This window comes from Lucilia sericata, unplaced genomic scaffold, assembly GCF_015586225.1.
Source record: "Lucilia sericata isolate MDLA Ls3-8-SP2 unplaced genomic scaffold, ASM1558622v1 Contig000031F_arrow, whole genome shotgun sequence".
Taxonomy (NCBI): Eukaryota; Metazoa; Arthropoda; class Insecta; order Diptera; family Calliphoridae; genus Lucilia; species Lucilia sericata.
Window position 1 is genome coordinate 623289 of NW_023994069.1, and position 22289 is coordinate 645577.

General features: G+C 30.1%; 4 protein-coding genes across 6 annotated transcripts in view; 2 read left to right on the forward strand and 2 right to left on the reverse strand.

Moving 5' to 3' along the window:
* Nucleotides 1-1169, reverse strand: part of LOC119611356 (syntaxin-binding protein 5) — a 73719-nt gene extending 72550 nt beyond the window's left edge. Inside the window, exon 1 of one of the 2 annotated variants that reach the window (XM_037966913.1) lies at nt 847-1169. The gene's annotated coding sequence lies outside the window, so the exon portion shown is untranslated. The remainder of the gene's footprint in view (nt 1-846) is intronic. The other variant, XM_037966958.1, reaches the window with a different exon arrangement.
* Nucleotides 1170-2530: 1361 nt separating this feature from the next.
* Nucleotides 2531-5100, forward strand: LOC119611399 (probable ATP-dependent RNA helicase DDX10). Its single transcript, XM_037966967.1, has 2 exons — nt 2531-2859; nt 2914-5100. Exons 1-2 carry the CDS (start codon nt 2569-2571, stop codon nt 5038-5040), a joined length of 2418 nt encoding a protein of 805 aa, XP_037822895.1. The 5' UTR covers nt 2531-2568; the 3' UTR covers nt 5041-5100.
* Nucleotides 5101-5802: 702 nt separating this feature from the next.
* On the reverse strand, nt 5803-9034 carry LOC119611409 (heat shock protein 60A). Of its 2 annotated transcripts, none has more exons than XM_037966979.1 (3): nt 8801-9034; nt 6294-7850; nt 5803-6227 (listed from the first exon to the last, which is right to left on the reverse strand). In XM_037966979.1, the coding sequence occupies exons 2-3, from the start codon at nt 7848-7850 to the stop codon at nt 6063-6065; spliced, it is 1722 nt and encodes a 573-aa protein (XP_037822907.1). In that variant the 5' UTR covers nt 8801-9034; the 3' UTR covers nt 5803-6062. The 2 variants fall into 2 exon arrangements, with proteins under 2 accessions (XP_037822907.1, XP_037822917.1); XM_037966989.1 differs by lacking the exon at nt 8801-9034 and adding an exon at nt 8510-8783.
* A 5972-nt stretch (nt 9035-15006) lies between these two features.
* Nucleotides 15007-20994, forward strand: LOC119611423 (thymosin beta). The gene is made up of 4 exons (XM_037966998.1): nt 15007-15181; nt 19615-19751; nt 19828-19941; nt 20472-20994. The coding sequence occupies exons 2-4, from the start codon at nt 19622-19624 to the stop codon at nt 20609-20611; spliced, it is 384 nt and encodes a 127-aa protein (XP_037822926.1). The 5' UTR covers nt 15007-15181; nt 19615-19621; the 3' UTR covers nt 20612-20994.
* Nucleotides 20995-22289: the final 1295 nt, after the last annotated feature.

Sequence of the window (22289 nt, forward strand, 5' to 3'; positions counted from 1 at the left end):
CAAACCATATTTTCTATAGCGAAGGGATATAATATCTTTTTTAATGAATCTCTATCTTATACTAATCATAGTACCTATATTTTATAATATAGGTATAATATATTTAATTCTTAATTGTGTAGGTACATCGGATCCAGTATCTTTCCCTTTGGCCGCCTTTCAAATATCATTTAAAATTAAGTTTGGACACATCCAAAAGGGAACAGTATTTCATATTGAATCGAACAGTTTATGTTCGCACGTATGTATATGTATGTATGTAGGTACCTATAGTTAATTAAAATAAATGTACGATCATACGAACATTTCCATCCCTGTGCACTAACTTTATATAAAAATATTGTTTATACATTCTATAACTGAAAAATACATTACATATTTGCACCCTGAATGATTCAATCTTTTTATTGGTTCTATTCTATAGAACTTTTTACGTGCTTTAAAATAAATATTCATGTGATTCATTTCTAACTAAAATCTTGTATCTGTAACCAAATCTCTAGAGTGTATTGGTTACAAACGTACTACGAGATACTTTTTTCAGCAATTCAAAAGTATTGATGAATAGGTACTACACAAACACAGAATTTAACAGCTGATTGTTTTTCTTCATTTCTCTATAGAGTAAAGATAGAGAAATTCCAAAAAAAACTTTAAATACCTATAATACAAATAAAAAAATAATGAGGCATCATCGGTTGCATTTTTATTAATAAATACCTAGTTATTGGCTTGTGGATACAATATTTTTGTTTTTGTTAAAACATTTTCCAAATGCATTCGATGGAAAAGAAGACAGAGTAAAAAACAAAAATCAAATTTTTGCTCTAATAATTAAGCACCCACCTGTTTCAAAATATTTTTTCTTTAAAATATTGTCAACACATGCACAAAAATAAAAACAAAGAATACAATAAGAGGGAGTTTTTCGCTCGTTTTTACATTGGACTACTTAATAAAAGTTAGCCACCACTTGTTTTTTATTATTTTTATTTTTAAATATTTTTAATCACTTTATATTGTAGTTTTTCGCGGATTGAACATAAATATGTTCATTGATTTTTATTTTAAACTTTTTTTCCTGCTCTTTTGACAAATATTGTACGAAAATATGCACCAGACGGATGAGGTCACGAAACAAACCACAGATATAAAGCAAAACCAATAAGAAAGCAAAAATATTTTCACATAATTCCAACTCGCTGTGTGTAGATGGCGCTATTTTTCTGTATACTGAAAGTAAATTTCCAATAAACTCTTGGGAAAGCGAAAATGTTTATCAAAACAAAAAACATGATAACGAATGACGAACCCAACACACACCAAATAAAATTACAATTGCGACGACTGACTGCAACAACTAAAGTTGTAACTTATAAGACAGATACGCGATAATTTAAAGACCCAACAATGACCACGGTATTGTGGTTTATTTCGATAACGGTGTAAAAAAACATTTTCAGATATACATGTATGTACATACATATCGCTCATTTACTGCAAGACTGCAATAATCAAAAATTCGGGTATTTTGAACTGAGGGCTACAAAATATGCCGTATACTGAAGTCTTTCATATAGTTTTATAAAATTTTAAAGGGTTATGCATCATTTAATGAAAAATATAAAATCATCCAATTTTTCAAATTTGTAAACATTTTATTTTAGTACCCAGCAAAAAAAGAACTTCCAAAGAAGCGAAAAAAAGTAGAATTTACTCCATGTAAGTACTGAAAAAGACTTAAAGAAGTATTGATTTTAACATAGGTTTCTCATAGGAAGGATGTCCTTTTTATTTGATTCCAAATTCACTACTTCTGAAGTCATTCTCAAGAAGTAAATTTTATGCTCTTTTTTTGGAAGGTATTCGGAATGAAATTTTAGTTTTATAAAATACAACTAATTTGACTTAAATAATATTAACAATAATAAGGATAATAGACACATTTAATACAAAAACCCAAAAATAAAATTTTTTACCTCATAAAAATTAAAGAACAAAACATATACATATCTTCGGCATTGAAAAAAATAGAATTATTTTCGATTCTTCAGAAGTCATAAACATCACTTCCACAGAAGGTAACAAAATTCACTTAGTGCTACTTTTAAAGTGGTGATAAATGTTATTCTTTTAAGGCCCAAATACAAACACCGATTTTTCCACGTTTTTGTGGACTTTCAAAGATACAGATCTCAATTTTTTGTTATTAATGAATATAAACCATACAAATGGTTTGACAAAAATTCAATATGTTTGTGTAAAAATCAAAATTTTTTTTAATTTTTGTACAAACAAAGAGCAAGTATTTGTACAAACACGAAACACCCTCATACACTACACAGCAGGTTTGCACAAACGTAAAATATTGGTATGTTTGTCAAGCCGCTTGTGTAGTCTATTTGGGCCTTTAGAAGTACTTCGTTTTATTTTTGCTGCGTACATACAAAAATATACCATTACTGTCGGAAATTCAAGGGTTAATGAAACTGTCAACTATTTACTACTACTCATTAATACGACGCTGCATTAGTTTTCAGTTTCTTTATATTATTCATTCACAACACAATGAAGCAAAAAAAACGTGCGTTTCAAAAACCAAAATCTTTAAAAAATCGTTTAGATGAAGAAATTGAACAATTACGATCTCAATATGAGACAATATCGTGCGGAAAAGATGTTATAAAACGATTTCAGGATTTTCCCCTGTCCCAAAAGACCATTAAGGGACTAATAGATGCCAAATTTATCAAACCCACCGACATACAACGTGAGAGTATTGGACCTGCTTTGCAGGGTAAAGATGTTTTAGGTGCTGCCATCACTGGAAGTGGCAAAACGTTGGCTTTTCTTATACCGGTAAGTAGAGGAAGAAGTCATTAAAATGTTTAAAATAAATTTCCTATTAATTAGATTTTGGAACATCTTTATGTTTCAAAATGGACAAGAACGGATGGAGTAGCTGCTATAATTATTTCTCCCACACGAGAATTGGCATATCAGATTTTCGAAACATTAAAAAAAATTGGCAAGTATCATGATTTTTCCGCTGGCCTCATAATTGGTGGAAAAAATTTAAAATTCGAAAGAAGCCGTATGGATCAATGCAATATTTTGATATGTACTCCCGGTCGATTGCTGCAGCACATGGACGAGAATCCGCTGTTTAATGCAACCACTATGGAAATGTTGGTCTTGGATGAAGCAGATCGTTGTCTTGATATGGGCTTCGAACAAACGTTAAATGCTATTGTTGAAAATTTCCCTCCCGATAGACAAACTTTGTTGTTCTCTGCTACACAAACCAATTCTGTAAAAGACTTGGCAAGATTAAATCTTAAGGATCCCGTTTATATCGGGCAACCACAAAATGTGGGTACGGAGAAAGCAGTTACAAGCGTTGTACCCGATTTACTGCAACAAAACTATGTCGTTGTCGAACTAGAGGACAAAATAACCATGTTGTGGTCTTTTATTAAGAATCATCTGAAACAGAAAATTATAGTCTTTCTCTCTAGCTGCAAGCAGGTTAAATATGTGTATGAAATATTTTGCAAATTGAGACCTGGCACTAGTCTCTTGGCATTGTATGGAACACTGCACCAAGATCGTAGAATCGCCATTTACAACGACTTTGTTAAGAAGAGTAATGTTGTCCTGTTTGCCACAGACATAGCCTCGCGCGGTCTTGATTTTCCCTCAGTTAATTGGGTGGTTCAACTAGATTGTCCTGAAGACGTCACTCAATACATCCATCGGGCTGGTCGTTCAGCTCGCAACAAGACTCGTGGTGAGTGCCTTTTGGTTTTGATGCCCTCAGAGGAGGAAGGCATGATAGAAGAATTGAATCGTAAATTTCTAAGTCTACGAAAGATTCAAATTGATCCTAAGAAACTATTTTCGCCACGTGCTAAAATTGAAGCTTTTCTGGCACAGAATCCGGAGTTAAAGGCCTCAGCACAGCGTGCCTTCGTGGCGTACATAAAGTCAGTGTTTCTTATGAAAAACAAAAAAGTATTTAATGCACTTGCTCTAAATTTCGACGGATATGCTAAATCATTGGGCCTTGTAGTAACACCTCGAGTGCGCTTCTTAGACCGATATCTGAAGAAACTAAACAACAAAGGAGCCGATAAAAACGAACAAGATAATGAATCGGATGATGATTCTGAAGATGATAATGAAAGCGAAAGTCGAGCAAAGAAATCGGTAAAACAAAATGATGAAGATGGAATTCTTTTTAAAGCTTCCAACAGTGATACAGAATCAGGCTCAGACGATGATGATTTTATTAAAATTAAAAGAGCTGATCATGAAATATTGGATAATCATCATAGTAATAATAATGACCTAGATGAGGAGGAAGACCTGCCTCCACCGGTGCTAAGAAAGAAGGAAAAACTTGTAACAAAAGCTGCCCTAGCGAAAAAGGTTCTAAAGAAAAAATTGCAAATGAATGAGAAGGTTAAATTCGATGAGGAGGGCCAAGAAATAGTAGATCCACGTAAACAGTTGCAATCTGAATTGGCCAAGGAGTATGAAAACAAGGAACTACCTACAGGAGGTATAGACATTGAGATGGCCAGACAGCTGTTAAAGGAGGAAGATAAATACGACAAACAACGCTTTAGAGAACTTGTAAAACTTAGACATAAAGCTCTTAAAAAGAAACTTAAGAAACGTGACGAAAGTAAAGATGACGCTGAGGATCAAGACGATAATGCTGGGGAGGATGATTATTATGATAGTGGTGATGATGATGATGCTTCTGTTGACTTATCATGGCTTCCAGATCCTACTAAAGTTTACAATAAAAAATCTAATTCCGACTCTGAATCAGATGACGCTAAAAGCGATTCTAATCATAAACAACAACAAAAACGACCACAACAACAAAGTCAAGAGAGCAGTAGTGAAGACGACAGTGAGGATGATAAAGATTTTGAAGGACCTATAGCGAAAAAGTCTAAAGTAACCTCAAAATTAACCCTTGATGATGCTGAAGTTATTGCTGCACAACTTTTGGCCAATTCTATGTAGTCGTTATATTTTTAAGTTAGTGTTGTTTTTTTAAATAAATAAAAAAAATATACATACAAACTTATAATTGTTTTATTTGAACAAATTTTAATTTTTGAGACATTTTCAGTAGATGGGTCCATCCATTGTGGTCATTTGTTCGGAGAGAAAATCATTAAGATTACAAATACATACGTTTCCGCATTCAGTTACGCTACGATCGAAAATTGGTATTAAAACAAAAAACGGATTCGTAGGAAAAAGGAGCAATTCAATATTATTTCAATGCTTTACGATTGTGTGTATTCTTCATTACGATCGTAACTACGTTTTTGTAAGTTGTTATTTTAGTGGCGGAGCTTTGAATTGAAATGTAGAATACCAAAGTTGCCAAACGGAGAAAATTTCGATTCGAATTGAAATGCAGAATAGGAGTGATTAAAATTTATTCTCCGTAAAATTCTTAAAACCATTGAAACCGGGCTTCAAACATTTTTTTTCAATTTAGCGGCATTTGATGTTTTAACATCCACACGATGAACGATGATACAGTGAATTGTTTTCACTTTAAGGAAACCAGTTCAGTTGTTTTAAAAAACGAATTTAATTCAGAATGTTTTGTCGTAGATCTTATAAAAGCAAATGTATAGTGTTGTGAAAAAACAAATGCAACTTCTCGGTTTGCTTTGAAAAATAAAAAATAAACGTTATTTGTTTTTAACAAAAATTAGTTTTTTTATTTAATAAATTTCTATTATTTCTCTTTACAACTAACAAAAATAATTAATCTGTATATGTATTTTAGATTTATTTTCATTTACATATATAACATGTAAAAAAATAGAAAAGTAATCATAAAAAAAGAAGAAAATAATTATAAAAATTAATTAATAATTATAAATTTTATGTATGTACTCGTATGTGGTATGTGTGGTATTTTTTTTAGATAATTATGATTAAAAATTAAAATTATTTAAAATTTATAGTAAGATTAAAGTTAACGAATGAAGAGTTAAACAGACAGTATTAGCAACTTAAATATTTTACATCATGCCACCCATACCGCCCATTCCTCCCATACCGCCCATACCACCCATACCGGGCATACCAGCGGGACCATCTTCTTTAGGAAGTTCAGTAACAACAGCTTCAGCGGTGGTCAACAAAGAGGCAACACCGGAGGCATCGGTGATAGCTGTGCGTACAACCTGAAAATATTTGAAAAATTAAAATTCCAATTCGATTTGCTCGCAAATATTGTCAAAGTTTATTACCTTAGTGGGATCAATGATACCCTTTTCGATGAGGTTACCGTATTCACCCTTCAATGCATCATAACCCCAGTCACCTTCTTTGCTTTCGACCTTAGCAACAACCATGGCACCATCGACGCCAGCGTTCTTGGCGATGGTCATGCATGGCATGCGGAGAGCACGACGGACAATTTCAATGCCCATATTTTGATCTTCGTTTTGTCCCTTGAGGTTTTCCAATTTAGCAATGCAACGCAAAAGGGCAGTGCCACCACCGGGAACAATACCTTCTTCAACGGCAGCGCGGGTGGCATTGAGAGCGTCATGTACGCGGTCCTTCTTCTCATTTACTTCAACTTCACTGGAACCACCGACACGCAACAAAGCAACACCGGAAGCCAAACGAGCCAAACGTTCTTGCAACTTCTCCTTTTCGTATTCGGAAGTGGTCTCAGCGATTTGATCCTTGATTTGGCCGACACGACGTTCAATGTCTTCCTTCTTGCCCTTGCCCTTCAACAACAAAGTGTCGTCCTTGGTAATAACAACTTCACCAACTTTACCGAGGTCATTAATGTTGACATCTTCCAATTTAACAAGGTTGGCATCATCACCGAAAACAATACCGCCGGAGGCAATGGCCATATCGGTAAGGGTGGATTTGCGGTTATCACCGAAGCCGGGAGCTTTAACGGCAGCTACTTGGAGGCCGATCTTCAAACGGTTAACAACCAAAGTGCTCAAAGCTTCACCATCAATATCTTCGGCAATAATGACCAAAGGTTTGCGTTGTTGGTTGGCCAATTCAAGGGCGGGAATGATGCTTTGAACAGAGGAGATCTTCTTTTCGGACAAAAGCAACAAGGCGTCTTGGAATTCAACCTTGGCACCCTTGGAGGAGTTGATGAAGTAGGGTGAGATGTAGCCTCTGTCGAATTTCATACCTTCAATAATTTCCAATTCATCGTTCAAGGTCTTGCCATCCTTGACGGTGATGACACCATCACGGCCTACTTTCTTCATGGCTTCGCTAATCAAATCACCGATGGCTTTGTCGCCGTTAGCAGAAATGGTAGCGACTTGAGCGATTTCTTCGGGGGTGTTTACGGGACGTGACATGGCCTTCAAGTTATCCTTGACGGTTTCAACGGCGATCATTACACCACGACGGATTTCGACGGGGTTGGCACCCTTTGAGATTTTTTCAAAACCCTCCTTGGCAATAGCACGAGCCAAAACAGTGGCGGTGGTAGTACCATCACCGGCCTCTTCGTTTGTGTTGTTGGCAACATCTTGAACCAATTTAGCACCAATGTTTTGGAACTTATCTTTCAATTCAATCGATTTGGCAACAGTAACACCGTCCTTGGTGATTTTGGGAGAACCCCAGGATTGTTCAATAATGACGTTGCGGCCTTTGGGACCCATAGTGACGGCAACAGCGTCGGCAAGAACATCGACACCTTGCAACATCATAGCACGGACTTCTGGACCGAATTTAACATCTTTTGCATAACCACGCACAGCCAATTGGCGGGCAATGGAGGAACGGGCAAGTGTAACTGGAAGGCGGAACATCTGAAATTGTGACAAAAGAAACGTTTGATTTTTATTTATATTTTAAAAGTATTAAATCTCAATTAAATCAATAGATGTAGGGTTATGTAAATTATTTTTTAAAATTTGTTTTAGTTTAGAATGTTAAGGAAAAATTAATTAATTAATAGGTATAAAGTGTTTTTTCTAACATATTGTACTATATTATTAAAAACTTTATTACTAACAATGATTTAATTAAACTAAATACCTATCTGACGCTGTAATCTATAGTATTTTCGAGAATCTTCTCAAAAAGCCATAAACATTTAAAGATAACAAAATATTCAATGAACTGACTATTAGAATGTACGAGTCCAATCGTGGATTAAATGATGAACAATAATTTTACATAATTTTTATTAAATTTAAATATTGATTGCCAAACCCTCACACACACATACATTCATTAGTTTTTGTTCCAAATATAGAAGACAAAGGTAAATAATATAGAGTAATAAAAAATCGTATTTATATAACCACAAGACAATTTTTAATTAATAATCTTCACTTTAGCTGCGGGTTTTGGTTTTCTTTAAATTAAAGACAATTTATAGAACAAAGAATGGAAAAACATGAAAACACATGGCAGGCACTAAAAAAATTAATCAGACTTTCTCAACATTCTGCTTATCACTCACTTCTCACACAATGTTTTTTTTAATCACTTTAGCCGGTAAATTTCAATCTTTGTGAAAATGCAAAAATTATTAATGAAAAACCTGTTTTATTTTAATATCGATCCTTTTTGCAATATGACCTTCACTTTCAGAGTCTTTGTCAACAATGGAAATTATGATGAAATTTCTAGAAAATTATCTCTTCCAAAAAACATTATAATATTCTTCGGACAAACTTCTTATGTAATCACTTGGAGGGGAATGTGTTGCACAAAATTTGAATTTTTTCGACGTTTGAAATTATTTACTTACACTGATTGTGTGTGTTTTGCAAAATCAAAGATAATTTCAATTCAAAGTTGCAGCTTATATTTAATTGTTGGGATTTTTCTTTTTATATTTTCACGTTACACGATTTAAAACGTGCAGAAAAATTATTTAACCTCTCAACAAATTAAAAACACTTTTAACTCTCAGAAGACCAGAACAATCTGACGATTTGCCCGGCAGTTTTCTGTCAATTTTCACTTTCGTCTAGACAATTGTACCGACTACTTTTTTGGCAACAGCGAGTAATTGCTTTAGCAGAGTTGATATTTTTCGTAGACTTCCAATATCTTATTGGAAGACTTTAGTGGAAATAAAATAATCAGTGTGTTTATGAATTTTTAAAGTTTAAAATAGTTTATTTAAGCATTTAATAAAAATTTATTTATTTGGATAATTAGTAAGTAAATAAATATGTTCCAGTACAAGAAAATAGTATTGTAAATTAGTTATAGAAATACTGTGGAAATTTTTCGCCAGAATTATTAGATTGAACAGATTTCCTAATAATGGATTTGTCGCTGCAAGTTTAATTATAGACCGATTATTACGGAATTTGGACACCTTAAGTTTGTCTATTGAACTCTAACATAGTGATATTTAGTGTATTTATAATGATCATGGTCTAAAAACCTTTCATGGTGGGTTCAGATGTATGGGGGTACACCTGTACCTTGCGCACAAGCTTTACACGGACAGCTAGCCGAACATGGCCTTATCAAAAAAAAAAAAATAAATAAAAATGATTCTAAGTCTATTGGTACACTTTAAAGTGGGTATATGGTCTATATTTTTGTGCGCTATAAACATCAACACAAACTCAATATAGACTTAGAAAACAATGATCAGCTGAACTAATGGTTTTACCTTAAAATCAGATTACCCTGTCAAGCTCTTTATAGGTATAAAAAATATACCGCCCAATTTCAAATATTCCCGGAGAATTTTTTCCCTTCTCATGTTTTTAACACGATACAGTGGAGATCTTGTGCTTATACAAGTATTTCGAATCATGAACCAATCGTTAGCTTAGCATGCAAACGTGCGAAGTCGTTTTCAATAAATTCTGCAAGAGAAGCAAAAAACGTCATAAGACTCCAATGGCACTATTAACCAATTATTTCGTAAATAGTATTGAAAAACGAGAAATGAAAGAAGAATACTGCGTTTACAGATATTACAAATATGTATGTAAAACAAGCAAAGTTTTTACGTTTTGGTATAATGCAGTACTTTTGACATTTTCGAGAATTTTTCTAACTTATAAACATTTGGTAAATCTATATTCTATTGTAACGTCTATTTTATAGTCTAGCCAATATCCTAGTCTATAGTATAGCCAGACTAGTCTATGTCTAATGTAGTCTAGTTTATTATCCATTCTAATCTGCGGTCTAATCTAGTCTGTAGTCTCCTCTAGATCTATAATCTGATCTGTAGTCTAGCGGAAAATTAATTTATACTTTAAAACTGCAGTCTAATCTATTCTGTAGTCTAATCTAGTCTATATTGTAGTTTATTTTCCAGTTTATATTATAGTCTATAGTTTAGTCTATAGTCTAGTCTATATTCAAGTCTATAGTCTAGTCTATATACTAGTATATATGTAGTCTAATCTAGTCTGTAGTTTCTGGGATTAAATAACTTTATCAAATTTAAATATGTACATAGGTATGTATATTTTTTAATTTCCACATTGCTTAATTTCCACAAATTTAAACAATTATCTTTAAAAATATGAAGATTTAAAGATTTTCGTATATTGAATAATAAAATTTATGTAATCCCGATAAATCCGGGGATTACTAAATATCCCGGGTTTGCAATTTCCAAAATCCCGAATTCCGGGATTTATAAAAGCTAGTCCCGTTTAGCTCCCTATTTAAAATCATTATGTTTGAAAAAATTTCATGCCTGTCTGTGCCTGTGTTCTGTATTTTTCGAGTCGATATAAAAAACATTGAAATATAAGAATATTTCACATAGGGCCAGGTAAATTGATTTTTGTCCATAATCAGAACAGTAATAAATAAATATATGTAATATTTAGCTTTTAAGGAACGCTGATTAAAATTTTGTGAGAAAAAATTTTAAATGGCGAATCGAAAATGAACGCGTTTTGAAAATGCGAATTGAAATTTTAGAAATTTAATACATAAACTTAATCCAATATGGCGTTTCAAACATATCCAAAAATTAAATTTTTGGCAATAAATAGAGTGGTGGATCTATGTAATAAGTAAATAATTTAGATTCAAATTTAAAATGGTGGATCCAAAATGGCAGTAACATATTTTAAAATTGATTAAATGGAATTTTCAATGATTATGTTTTGTAAATCGATGCCATTAATTACAAGTGCGGATTTCATATTTTAAAATTGACTAAATGGAATTTTTAATGATTTTGTTTTGTAAATCTATGGTCATAGATTACAAGTGCGAATACAGATTTTCAAAATTCCATGATCTGAACTCAAGATGGCGGATCAAATACATATAATCAAAAATTAAATTTATTTGGGTAACGTATATTGGGGTATAACACTAAGAAATCTTAATTTGATTTTAAAAAATTCAAAATGACGGATCCAATATGGCAGTTTGACCTCATGCCATTAGAAAGCAGTAACTCACAATGATAAAAAACTCCAAAGCCTCCAGGTTAAGAATGCATAACCAATTTTTCTTCTTCATCTGAATTAAACTTTTTTTTTTGGCCCAGAGTAGGTAGTCTTATTTTAATAAAATGTATTGAAATATATGGATTACGACATATTCAGAAAAACGCACCGATACACCTTTTTCTGAAGAAATTCGAGCAAAATTAATACATCAATACATACACAGAAAAAAATAATTCATATTTGGAATGAATTTTGAAATAAATTGAATTAATCGAACATGATTTTTTTCCCAAACCATTTTCATTCAGAATATTAAAAGTTCATAAAATGTATGAATTTGTACATGAAAGATTTTTTTGTTTTTTTGTTCATTTTCTTTGATTTTCATCAAAAAAGCAATAAATAAATAACCGTTACCTATTAATATCTTCCATTTTTTAGAAAATAATCACATATTAGCGAATTTTTATGATAAATAAATAAAAATGCTGGAAAACGAAATATGAAATAAAAAACCAGCATATAGCTAAACATCCATTCTTCAGAAAATGTTGCATGTTACGCGCATATTTCATTGTTTTCAATCTAAAAATCATAAAGAAATAAAATTTTTCTAAAGAAAATTTCAAACATTTTTTAACAAACAGAAAAGTATAAAGAAAATTTTTAATATTTTAAGTCAAGATTATGTTTAAAAATATAAAAATGAAAAAATTCATACAATTTAGGAACTTTTTCATTTTTATTTTTTTAAACATAATCTAGAAGCCATAGAAAAGGTATACATAGAACTGAAACTGAGTATGACAAAACCTAAGTCTGCTGTCAAAAACCTAAGTCGTGAGAATGTATTAGTTGAAAAATATGTAACCCAACAAACACAAACTCTTTCGTTTAAAAAGTTTTTATATTTTTGTTTGATATTATATTTCGATATTTTATGAAATAATGGTTTGAATTAGCCATTTTTATTCAATATCAGTTGACCAATGTAAGAAAGATCTTCATTAAAAATTATTTTTAATTTTAAATAAACTCTTTGTGGTTGCTGGGTTGAGTCAATATTGACACTTGAAAATAATATTAAAAAATAAAAACGATTGAAAAATTTGTTTTTTTTTCTGAAAATGTTTTCAATAATTTTATGGGAAAACATAACTTTTAGCAGTGTTTATTGCAGCAGCAGGGGCTATTTTGTTAAAGGAATTGTGCTAATGCTAAAATTAACGCTTGATATGAACGATTATTGTTAATTTCAAAGCAGCCAAATGCAGTCAAAATACACCCTACACCACACTAATGGGAACGGTATTTTGTTTACGTCTTAAAGTTTGTAACACCTGCGTCGATGTAATGATGTAATCCGCCCATAAATTAGCCTATTGAACTTTTTTGTAAGCGGTACATGCTATACAAGAATAGGGTATTTATAAAATTCGACTCAACAAATTTTATATATACGAAATTTTGACTATATATTGTTATAATGAGTAGTACATTTATTAATTAAGCAAACATCAATCTCTTGAATATAACTTCTACATTAAAAAATACTAAATAACTTATTGCTACTTTCTCGCAATGTGGTAGGGTATGATGTATTCGGATACATTTTGTACTTTCATATTTTTGTTATTTTATGTAAACAAAAATAAAAATACTCATACAATTATATTAAATTCACACAGAACCTGTACATGTGAGAGAGTAATATTTCTTATTCTCAGTTTCAGTTCTATTTATTTTTCTATGCTAGAAGCCTTGACTTAAAAAATTAAAAATTTTCTTTCTATTTTTCTATTTGTTAAAAAATGTTTGAAATTTTCTTTGGAAAATTTTTTATTTCTTTATGATTTTTAGATTGAAAACAATGAAAATGCGCGTAACTTGCAGGATTGTCTGAAGAATGGATGTTTAGCTATATTGCTGATGTTTTTTTATTTCATATTTTGTTTTCCAATATTTTTATTTATTTTTCATAAAAATTCGCTAATTATTATTATTTTATTCTCTAAAAAAATGGAACATTGGATATTTATTGCAATGTGGATATTTATTGCAATTTTTTATGAAAATCAAAGAAAATAAGTAAAAAAAAAACAAAAAGTTCATTCGTGTACAAATTCATACATTTTATGAACTTTTAATATTCCGAATGAAAATGGTTTGGGAAAAAAAAGTCATGTTCGATTCATACAATTTATTACAAAATTCATTCTAGTTATGTATTATTATACGACATTGTCGTCAATATAATCGTTCACGATATTGTCGCCTATATATTCGTTAACGACAAAGCTGGGAGCATTGTCATCTAAATAATCGTTGACGATCAAGTTGTGGATTTAATCCTCTATAATGTCGTCAATGAATATATAGCCGACGTTTTCACTGTTATTGCGTGAACGACAAACTGAGCGACATTGTCTCTCATTGAGTCGTCCACGATTTTCGCGACACTTGTTCGATTTGTTCCGGATGTCCTACATTTGTCTTCCAGGACTTTACATTGTCATGTATCCATCGTTGAGGATGATAAAGACATGCCCAACTGGTGAAGTTACAACGACATCTGTGTTGGATTTTGGATTTAAAAAAAATTGTTCTGCGATATGGGATACTACACATCAATATTTATTACAAGTTTTTCTTTCAAACATTCAATTTGAAATTGATTGGATAAATGTTTGCAACAAAAGCTTAAATAATTAATTTCTAAATCTAAATAAAATCTAAAGCTTTCGTTGTACAAGAATTTGCTGATGCATTGATTCCTATGCCAAGCTGTAAAATAATTAATTTTCTAATTCTTTTTTTGAAATTGAGTTATACATATTTTAAATAACTAAAAATTCTTCAAACATTTTCCCTGAGATTTAATCCCTATAATCAATCTCATTAAATAAGTCCCTAGTAAATCAATTTCTATAGCATGTTATATTCCTTCTGAATGAATTTATTTTGTTTTGCATTCAATCTGTTAAAATCAAATAAATTTCAACCATTCCTACTGATTTTAGATTGAATTCAGAATTCAGATTTTAATTAAATTCAATCAATTACAAATTGAATTTAAAATTTTTAAGCTATTCAATTTGAAATAGACTGAATGAAAGTTTTGTTTTACAATTCAAAAGCATTCTGTATATTAATAATTGAATAAAAAAAATGTTCTTTCATTCAATTTGTAGCAGAAGGAATTAAGCAAATAAGAATCATCGTTCAATTGAATTAATTTCTAAAATAAAATGAATGAATTCTCAGAGGAATTAATTCAACGGAATGTAAACCCATTAAAATTAAACAAGTAAACAAAATCGAGTCAATTATTTCCCGAACAAAAGACCGATATCATTGAATTTCATGAGATCAATGTATAATTTTTATCATTTTGAAAACCATTTCTATGACAATACCGATTAGTTAATTTTAGTCTGTCTCCTCTGTATATACACAATGTTGACAATTAAAAAAATTATTTAAAATCGCCAACAAATTTCCGCTGAACTTTTTTAAAAATCGCTAGATATTAGCGTACACAATATAAATGAAGAAAGAAATAGCTAAGTTACCATTACTGCTGGTTAAGTTTAAGCGACGACAGAGTATATTTTAAAGTTCCAGTATTAAGTTGTGAGTAATCCTTCGAATAGGAGTGGTCGTTAACGCTAAAACACTGAAAACAGTATACAATAATTTTTTATCTGTATTTGCAATACATATATATTTTTTTAAAAAAGGTAAGTCTGAAAATATATACCTTTTTTGAAATTAAAAAAAATAATGACTCGAAAGTAACCGTTTTGTTAATGAAAAGTTTAAAGTATTTTGAAATTTAATTAGATGTTAGGAACGATATTAAATATTTTTAAATACCGGCAAATTGGTGGTGAGTGATGTCTGCATAAAAAGTTTGCAAAAGTAGAAGAAAAAGTTCACTGCAAAGAAAAGAAATGTTAAATATGCACATACACACACTCGTCTTGTATATATTCTGGTACATTTATTATTTCCAACTGGTTTCTTTTACACTTACATATTTTTCTATTCTTTGCCATTTTTTGTAATTTTTGTTGTCTATTCTGTTATTTTTATATTTTTTAATATTATTGGCGTATGTTGAGTTGAGTGTTGAGGAGTTTTTAATGGTGATGATGTTTAAAGAAACAGAAGCAGAAGTATACAGTTTGAGATAGACAGATAATGATGATGAAGAAAGAATATTTGCTTTAATTCCAATTGGAGAAATTTAGAGCTGTGCTCTAATAGATAATTAGATAGACAGACGGATGGATGTTTTAAAGACAATACATCGAAAAATTCCAATTTGCACAGTTATAACGTTTGTTTCTTTCTATTGCTGTTATTTCGTTTCTTTTTTAAATACGTTCTTTTTTTTTTTGTTTTAATTCATACGTGATCATGACATTTATTAAATGCAGTTTACGTTCGTTTGGAAAAAGAGAGATACATACAAACTTGAGTTTTGCAGACCAGACAGAAGCCAAGTGGGTTGATTATTTGGTTGAACAGTTAACAGAGAATGTACATTTTTGTGTATGTAGATGGGCAGACTAACTGACTGACAGACAGACAGGGTCACCAGATAAAACTGAGGGCGTAATCATTAATTTACAAAAATCGCAGTAAGAATTTTGTTTATTTAAATTTTACACCTGTTTCAGAAATTTCAATTTTATAAAAGTTAGGCGTGGTTTTTTAACGTTTTAAGAAGGGTATTGCATGAAGTATTTTATAAATGGCAAAAATTCCTTAAACAAAGAGTGGCGCAAAATCGTCTGATTCATCGTCATTATCAAACAAAGTCAATACTGCAATCGAGTATTTTCTGTCCCACCTAAAAGCGATAAAAAACTATTCGATTTCTTATTTATGAAAGGGTTTGTGTTATTCAAAATCTGTTTTGAAATAGGTGGCACCCTTAAAGTTATTTAATTTATATTTATTTAAATATTAAACCATTTTCAAAATATTGCGTTTTTTAATATCTTTATTTATTCATTTTTTTGTGTAGAGCTTGTTAATTGAATCTTTCAAATTAAGAGAAAAAATTTTATTAAAATTGTTTGTGTTTTTTTATTTATATTGCAAATTAATTTACTTTCCCTTTGCCGCCTACACTTTTAACTTCTAAACAAATAGTTAATAATCACCGTGGTTTTATTGTGTTTGCAATTAGAAAATTGCGGTCACTTTTTTAAAAATAGTTTAATACTAATATTGTTTTTCTTAAACAAAACGATATCTCCCTATCAAATATAACAAAGATAATTCTGATTAAAATACAAGTATGTATGTATGTAGGTATCGTATACTAAGTTTGTTTTATTTTAGTAGGTGATATAGGAATGACAAAAGAATGACAAATTTCGATAAAATTATTTAGAATATTTTTATTAATTAGAGTTCTTTAAATTCTTAAATAATCTAAGGCGAATTTATATAAGGTAACCTCACTTCACCAGCTGATAGTTCTTTGTTTCTGAACAGTTTTAGCGAGGCTGTCAAACTTCATATATAAAAAGTTCTTTTACAGCTGATACTGTCAAACCCCATATAAATTAAATTTTTTTATTATAAATCCGTCTTGGAATAATAGAACTTTTTCATAAAAATAGAAAAATAATTGACTTAATGAAAAAACTCGACTTTTTTAGTAAATCATTAAATTTTTTCAAAAATTATGTTATAAAGTTCCCAGTTCTTTAATAAAACTTTAATAAATTTGAAAATTGTTATGATTAAAGGGGTACAAATACAAGAGGTTTTCAACCGAAATTCTGAAAATTCTCATAATTTTAACATAAGTTGGCCTGAGTTAGTCAGCTGATTGATATTTTAATGGAAATTTTTAAGTATTACCTTTGTATTTAACATCCTTATTAGAATTTCATCAAATTGACAGTTATGCGATGTCAAACATTATGTTTTTAATAAAAATTGAGCGAACTTATTCATAGTCAGACTTTATGAACCATTTTTTATGAAAATTTAGTTTTATAAACTTTTGATAAATTTCATAATTATATTATAGATAAGTCTGTATTACTATATAAATTGTTTAAAAATTTCCAAGTTTTAAAATATATAAAGTTTTATTCAACATCTTAATTTGGTGGGTCTTATCAAGTTTTTGCCTAAAGCTGCTCTTTAAATGTAAACATTTGTGTTTCTTTATCAAAATATTTATTTACATTACAATTAAGTTTCGAATTAATTTCAACTTTCTATTCTTTTGAAAACATTTAGATATTTTTGTGAAAACTAACAAAGATAATGAGTTTAAACAAATTTATTTTAAAGTTTTTTTCCCCCTTTTTAACAATAATTATCAAAATAAAAGAATGTCATTTTAAAAGCGAATAACAAAAATATGGTATTTGTTTGGTTTTATTCAATTCTTCTCTTTTTTTTGCAAAATTTATTTAAAACAGTTGTGGTGTGTTCGTTTGTATGTACAATATTTTTTAATTCCAAAAAGAAAATACATTGCACCCTCTCTTAAATGTATACAAATTTATATATACATATAGACATTTGTATCTATGTAAGTATGGATCTGTGTGTATGTACAAAAAAAATATAAAATGTATTCTTTATATACTTGTTGTTTAACTAAAATATATTTTAAAATTCAATGCAAGTCTGCATTACATATTTATTTTATTTTTAACTGCTGTGACTTGGGTTGTATTTGTTGTTGCTATTTCTATTTCCGAAATGCGTAATGCTCTTTTGGCGTTGGTGGTGGTGGCGGAAAAATAAAATAACAACTAAAAAAACCATTAAAAGCGCATATGTTTATGCCGGCTTTTATGTGCTTACATATGAACATTTATTCATACATACATATGTACATATGTGCATATGTATGTATATATTTTATACATTTTTGTTTTATGTACAATATATTGTTTCTAAAATTATTTATTATGCTAAGGAGGGTTTGGTTTTTTGTAGCGAGACTCTAGCATATCCGTTTTAATTTATTCTTTATGTTTCGACTGTCCTTAAACTTACATTTTATAAATTCACTGAAAAATAATCAAGTGATTCATATGTATGTATGTATGTATGTATTATATTGATATGAATAAAATACATTACATACACACTTCATTTATTTTATTCTCCCCTTTGTTCATTATTAATATGAGCGAAAAAAAAGCAAAGCAATCATTCAGACGGACATGCCCAAAAATAATGTAAAGAAATAAACCAAAAAAAAAAAAACGGTTTAGTTTTCATATACACACAAGAAAATGTCATGAATCATACAAAACATCCATGCATGTAAGTACCACCAACAGCAGCAGCGGCACACCACCACCAGCACCATCACTGGCCGTGGTCGTTGTCGTTAGCGAAAGAAACAAACAGCTACCATAAGCGATGATTAAGAAAGTATGAAACATCGAAGTTTTATTATTTGTTTTGTTTTTTTTATTATTTTATACTTTCTTCTTTGTTTCAAGTGGTTTCTTTTCTTACTTAACCACCTCATCCTCCTTCTTCTTCGCTTTAAAGTTAACCAAGTCATATATGTATTCATTTATTTTTTTCATTTGAAGTTGACTTTTTCTTCTAAATACTTTTTAATTTTTTTTTTCTGTCTGTGGTTATTGGATACATAAAATTCCATAAAAATAAATATTTATTACGGTAAAATTATAAATTGATTTCTAAAACGTTTTAAAATAATAAACATTAAAAGATATTTATTGCATTTAATAAATCACATAAATCATTACTTTGACAATCACAACTCGAATTTCATTATTTATTTTTATTGTTTAAAAATCTTATTCAAGCGGAAGGAAGTGTATTACATAAAATATTAGAATTCTAATAAGAAACTTTGTACTTCAACATTTGGATTTTTACCGTTAAATTTTAAATTTAAATTAACATGCTTAGCATAACTATCTCGGCTTAAACAGTTATAAATTGAGCTTACAAATAGTATTAATAGTTATTTTTACCTCAAATATCTAAGACGTTATATGTTTATTTTCTCTTTATTTTATTTTATTGAACAATTTGGCAAAACTCCAATTGAATTTATTTAAAAAGTTGTTATAAATGGAATTTATTATAAGCTAACCTTATAACAATTATAATTATAATAACATTTTCTTTTATTTACTTATAGTTTAAAAATGGCATCACCTGCTTTAAAAGATCTTCCAAAAGTTGCTGAAACCCTTAAAAGCCAACTCGAAACCTTCAATCCTGATAAATTGAAGAATGCCAATACTCAGGAAAAAATCATTTTGCCAACAGCAGAAGGTAAGGGTTTAATTCTTGCTTAAATAAATGTATCTCTAATGCTTTAAATTCGTTTTTAACTTTTTTTGTTTTGCAGATGTTGCAGCAGAAAAAACTCAAAAATCTCTTTTTGCTGGCATCGAAGGCTTTAATCCATCCAATTTAAAACATACTGAAACTCAGGAGAAGAATCCATTGCCAGACAAAGAAGGTAAGTTGTTAAAAAATAATAAAAACTAAAGGCATACATATGGTAGGTACATACGTATGACATTATGTGTCAATAGTAGTTCGATCTTGACCTCAAATCTATAAATAAAATATATATATAACCAACTATGACTAACTAATGATAATAATAATAATGTTTATAATATGTACTCGTAATATTGAGGTGATTTTACCTTATAGAGTATAAATTTGTGGTTGTATACGTACGTATGTATGTATCTTGCCGTAAATCAATCTTCCTAATAAGGAATTTACAATTTTGTTTATTACATACACGATCACCGTAGATGCTTGTTGAATGTTTGTTTAATTTTGCTTTGAATACCATTTATAGTAATGTATTCCAACAACATCTATATGTAGTTACAATTTTTCCCAACTCTATAGCAGTAACAAATAATTAAATGAATACATGTACTCAACGACTGACATATGTTTTGTAAAATTTTACAATGAATTTTTCTAGAAATCAATTTTCCAAATCTAATGTATTACGATTTTACTTTTCAGCCATTGAAAAGGAGAAGGAGAAAAATAATTTCATTGCTGGCATTGAAAATTTCGATTCGAAAAAATTGAAACATACTGAGACATGCGAAAAGAATCCATTGCCAACCAAAGAGGTAATCGAGGAGGAAAAAAGAGGTTAAAGAAAGTCATGCAAGCATGAAGCAAAATACTACTTTAAATCATAAACACATAATAATTATAATAAAGAAATAAAAACAACAACAAAAAACATAAAAATTACAACAAAATCATCATCAACTACAACAACAACAGCGAAAAAAATCTAAAACATGCCGCAGCCGGTGCTGTGGCAATCTCAGCAGCCGTACCAGTAGCAATTGCAAACGCATATTGCATACACTGCTGGTTGACGTATTTTTTTACTCATTCCTAATATCTAATATTACTGAAAGAAGACATACTTTACTTTGTAAAAGCATTTATAATTTTGCGTACATAAATATTTATATATCGAAGAAAAAATAAGAAAAGAAATAACATTTTCATACAAAATTTTATAAAATTCTTTATTGTGTTTTGATTTAATGGGGAGGTAGGTTATCGACACTACTGATTAATACCTGTTTGTAGTGTCGTTATGAAAATTGCTAAAAAAATTGAGGAATTTCAATAAATCTTCAGCTATAGCTGAAGATTTCATATACAGCTTCTTTAATGACAGTGCTAATACAACTTATTCTAAATGCCTTCATAAAATCAGCCTATTCCGCAGTTAAAAAATTCCTTTAAAACTTCAAAAATTGAGATTGTTAATTTAATCAAATGAAATTTATGTGTTATTAGAGATATTTTTGATTATTAATATTATTTTATACGTTTTCCCACATTTATTATAATATTTTCCTTAAAAATATTTAAAATATCTTCCAAAAATACAATCGATTATTCGAAATTCTCGCATAAACATATGATCTCCAATGACACGCTTATGTTAAAATCATGCATGTTTCACCTAAATCGAACCACTTCGTCATCACTTGCACCTCTTATTAAACAACATCTTTGTCATGTAACTTTTTGCTGTGTATAATTATAGAAATTTCGCAGTGAGAAGGGGATTGGTTGTTAAAAACCTAACCCTATTATTCATAAAGTTATAAATTATATATTACATAATAACTTCGTATCGAAATGTTTGGAAGTTGATTTTTAGGAAGTAGGTTATCGACACTGCTGTTTAAGACCAGTTTGAAGTGTTGTTATAGATTTTGCTAAAATATGTGAGGAATTTCAATAATACTTTATGATTTTTTGTTGTATCTTCCAGATACTCTTCTGGTCAGAATATATTTTTACATATAGATCAGAATGGTTTATCAATAACTTAGAATCGAAATTTTTTGGAAAATGTATTTGCTCGGGCATTTAAAAAGGATTCAGTCTCCGTCAGAATAGGGGTGAATATAGCTTTTTAGCTTCATAGGTTATAATATTTTTAACTCATAGTTGCAACTATTTACGAAGATTCATCCTTTTAATTTTTTGAAAAGTGGACTGTAACACCTTCGTCATATAATCCACAACGATCCCGAGAGTAAATCTACGGAACTTGACTGCAGTAGTAACAGGCCACTGGTCCTTGGGGCGCTATGCAAGAAAACTAAACTTACCCAGTAATAACTTCTGCAGAAGCTGTCAGGACGTGGAGGAAGAAGAGATTATCACTCTTTTCCTCTGCCATTGCCTCGCGCTAGCGGATCAGAGTTTGAATCTGCTACCTCAATGGGATTAATATACTGGACCCAAATGTTTCCCCAGTGATGACATTTTGAGGACGACCAGCTTACCTAACACCTT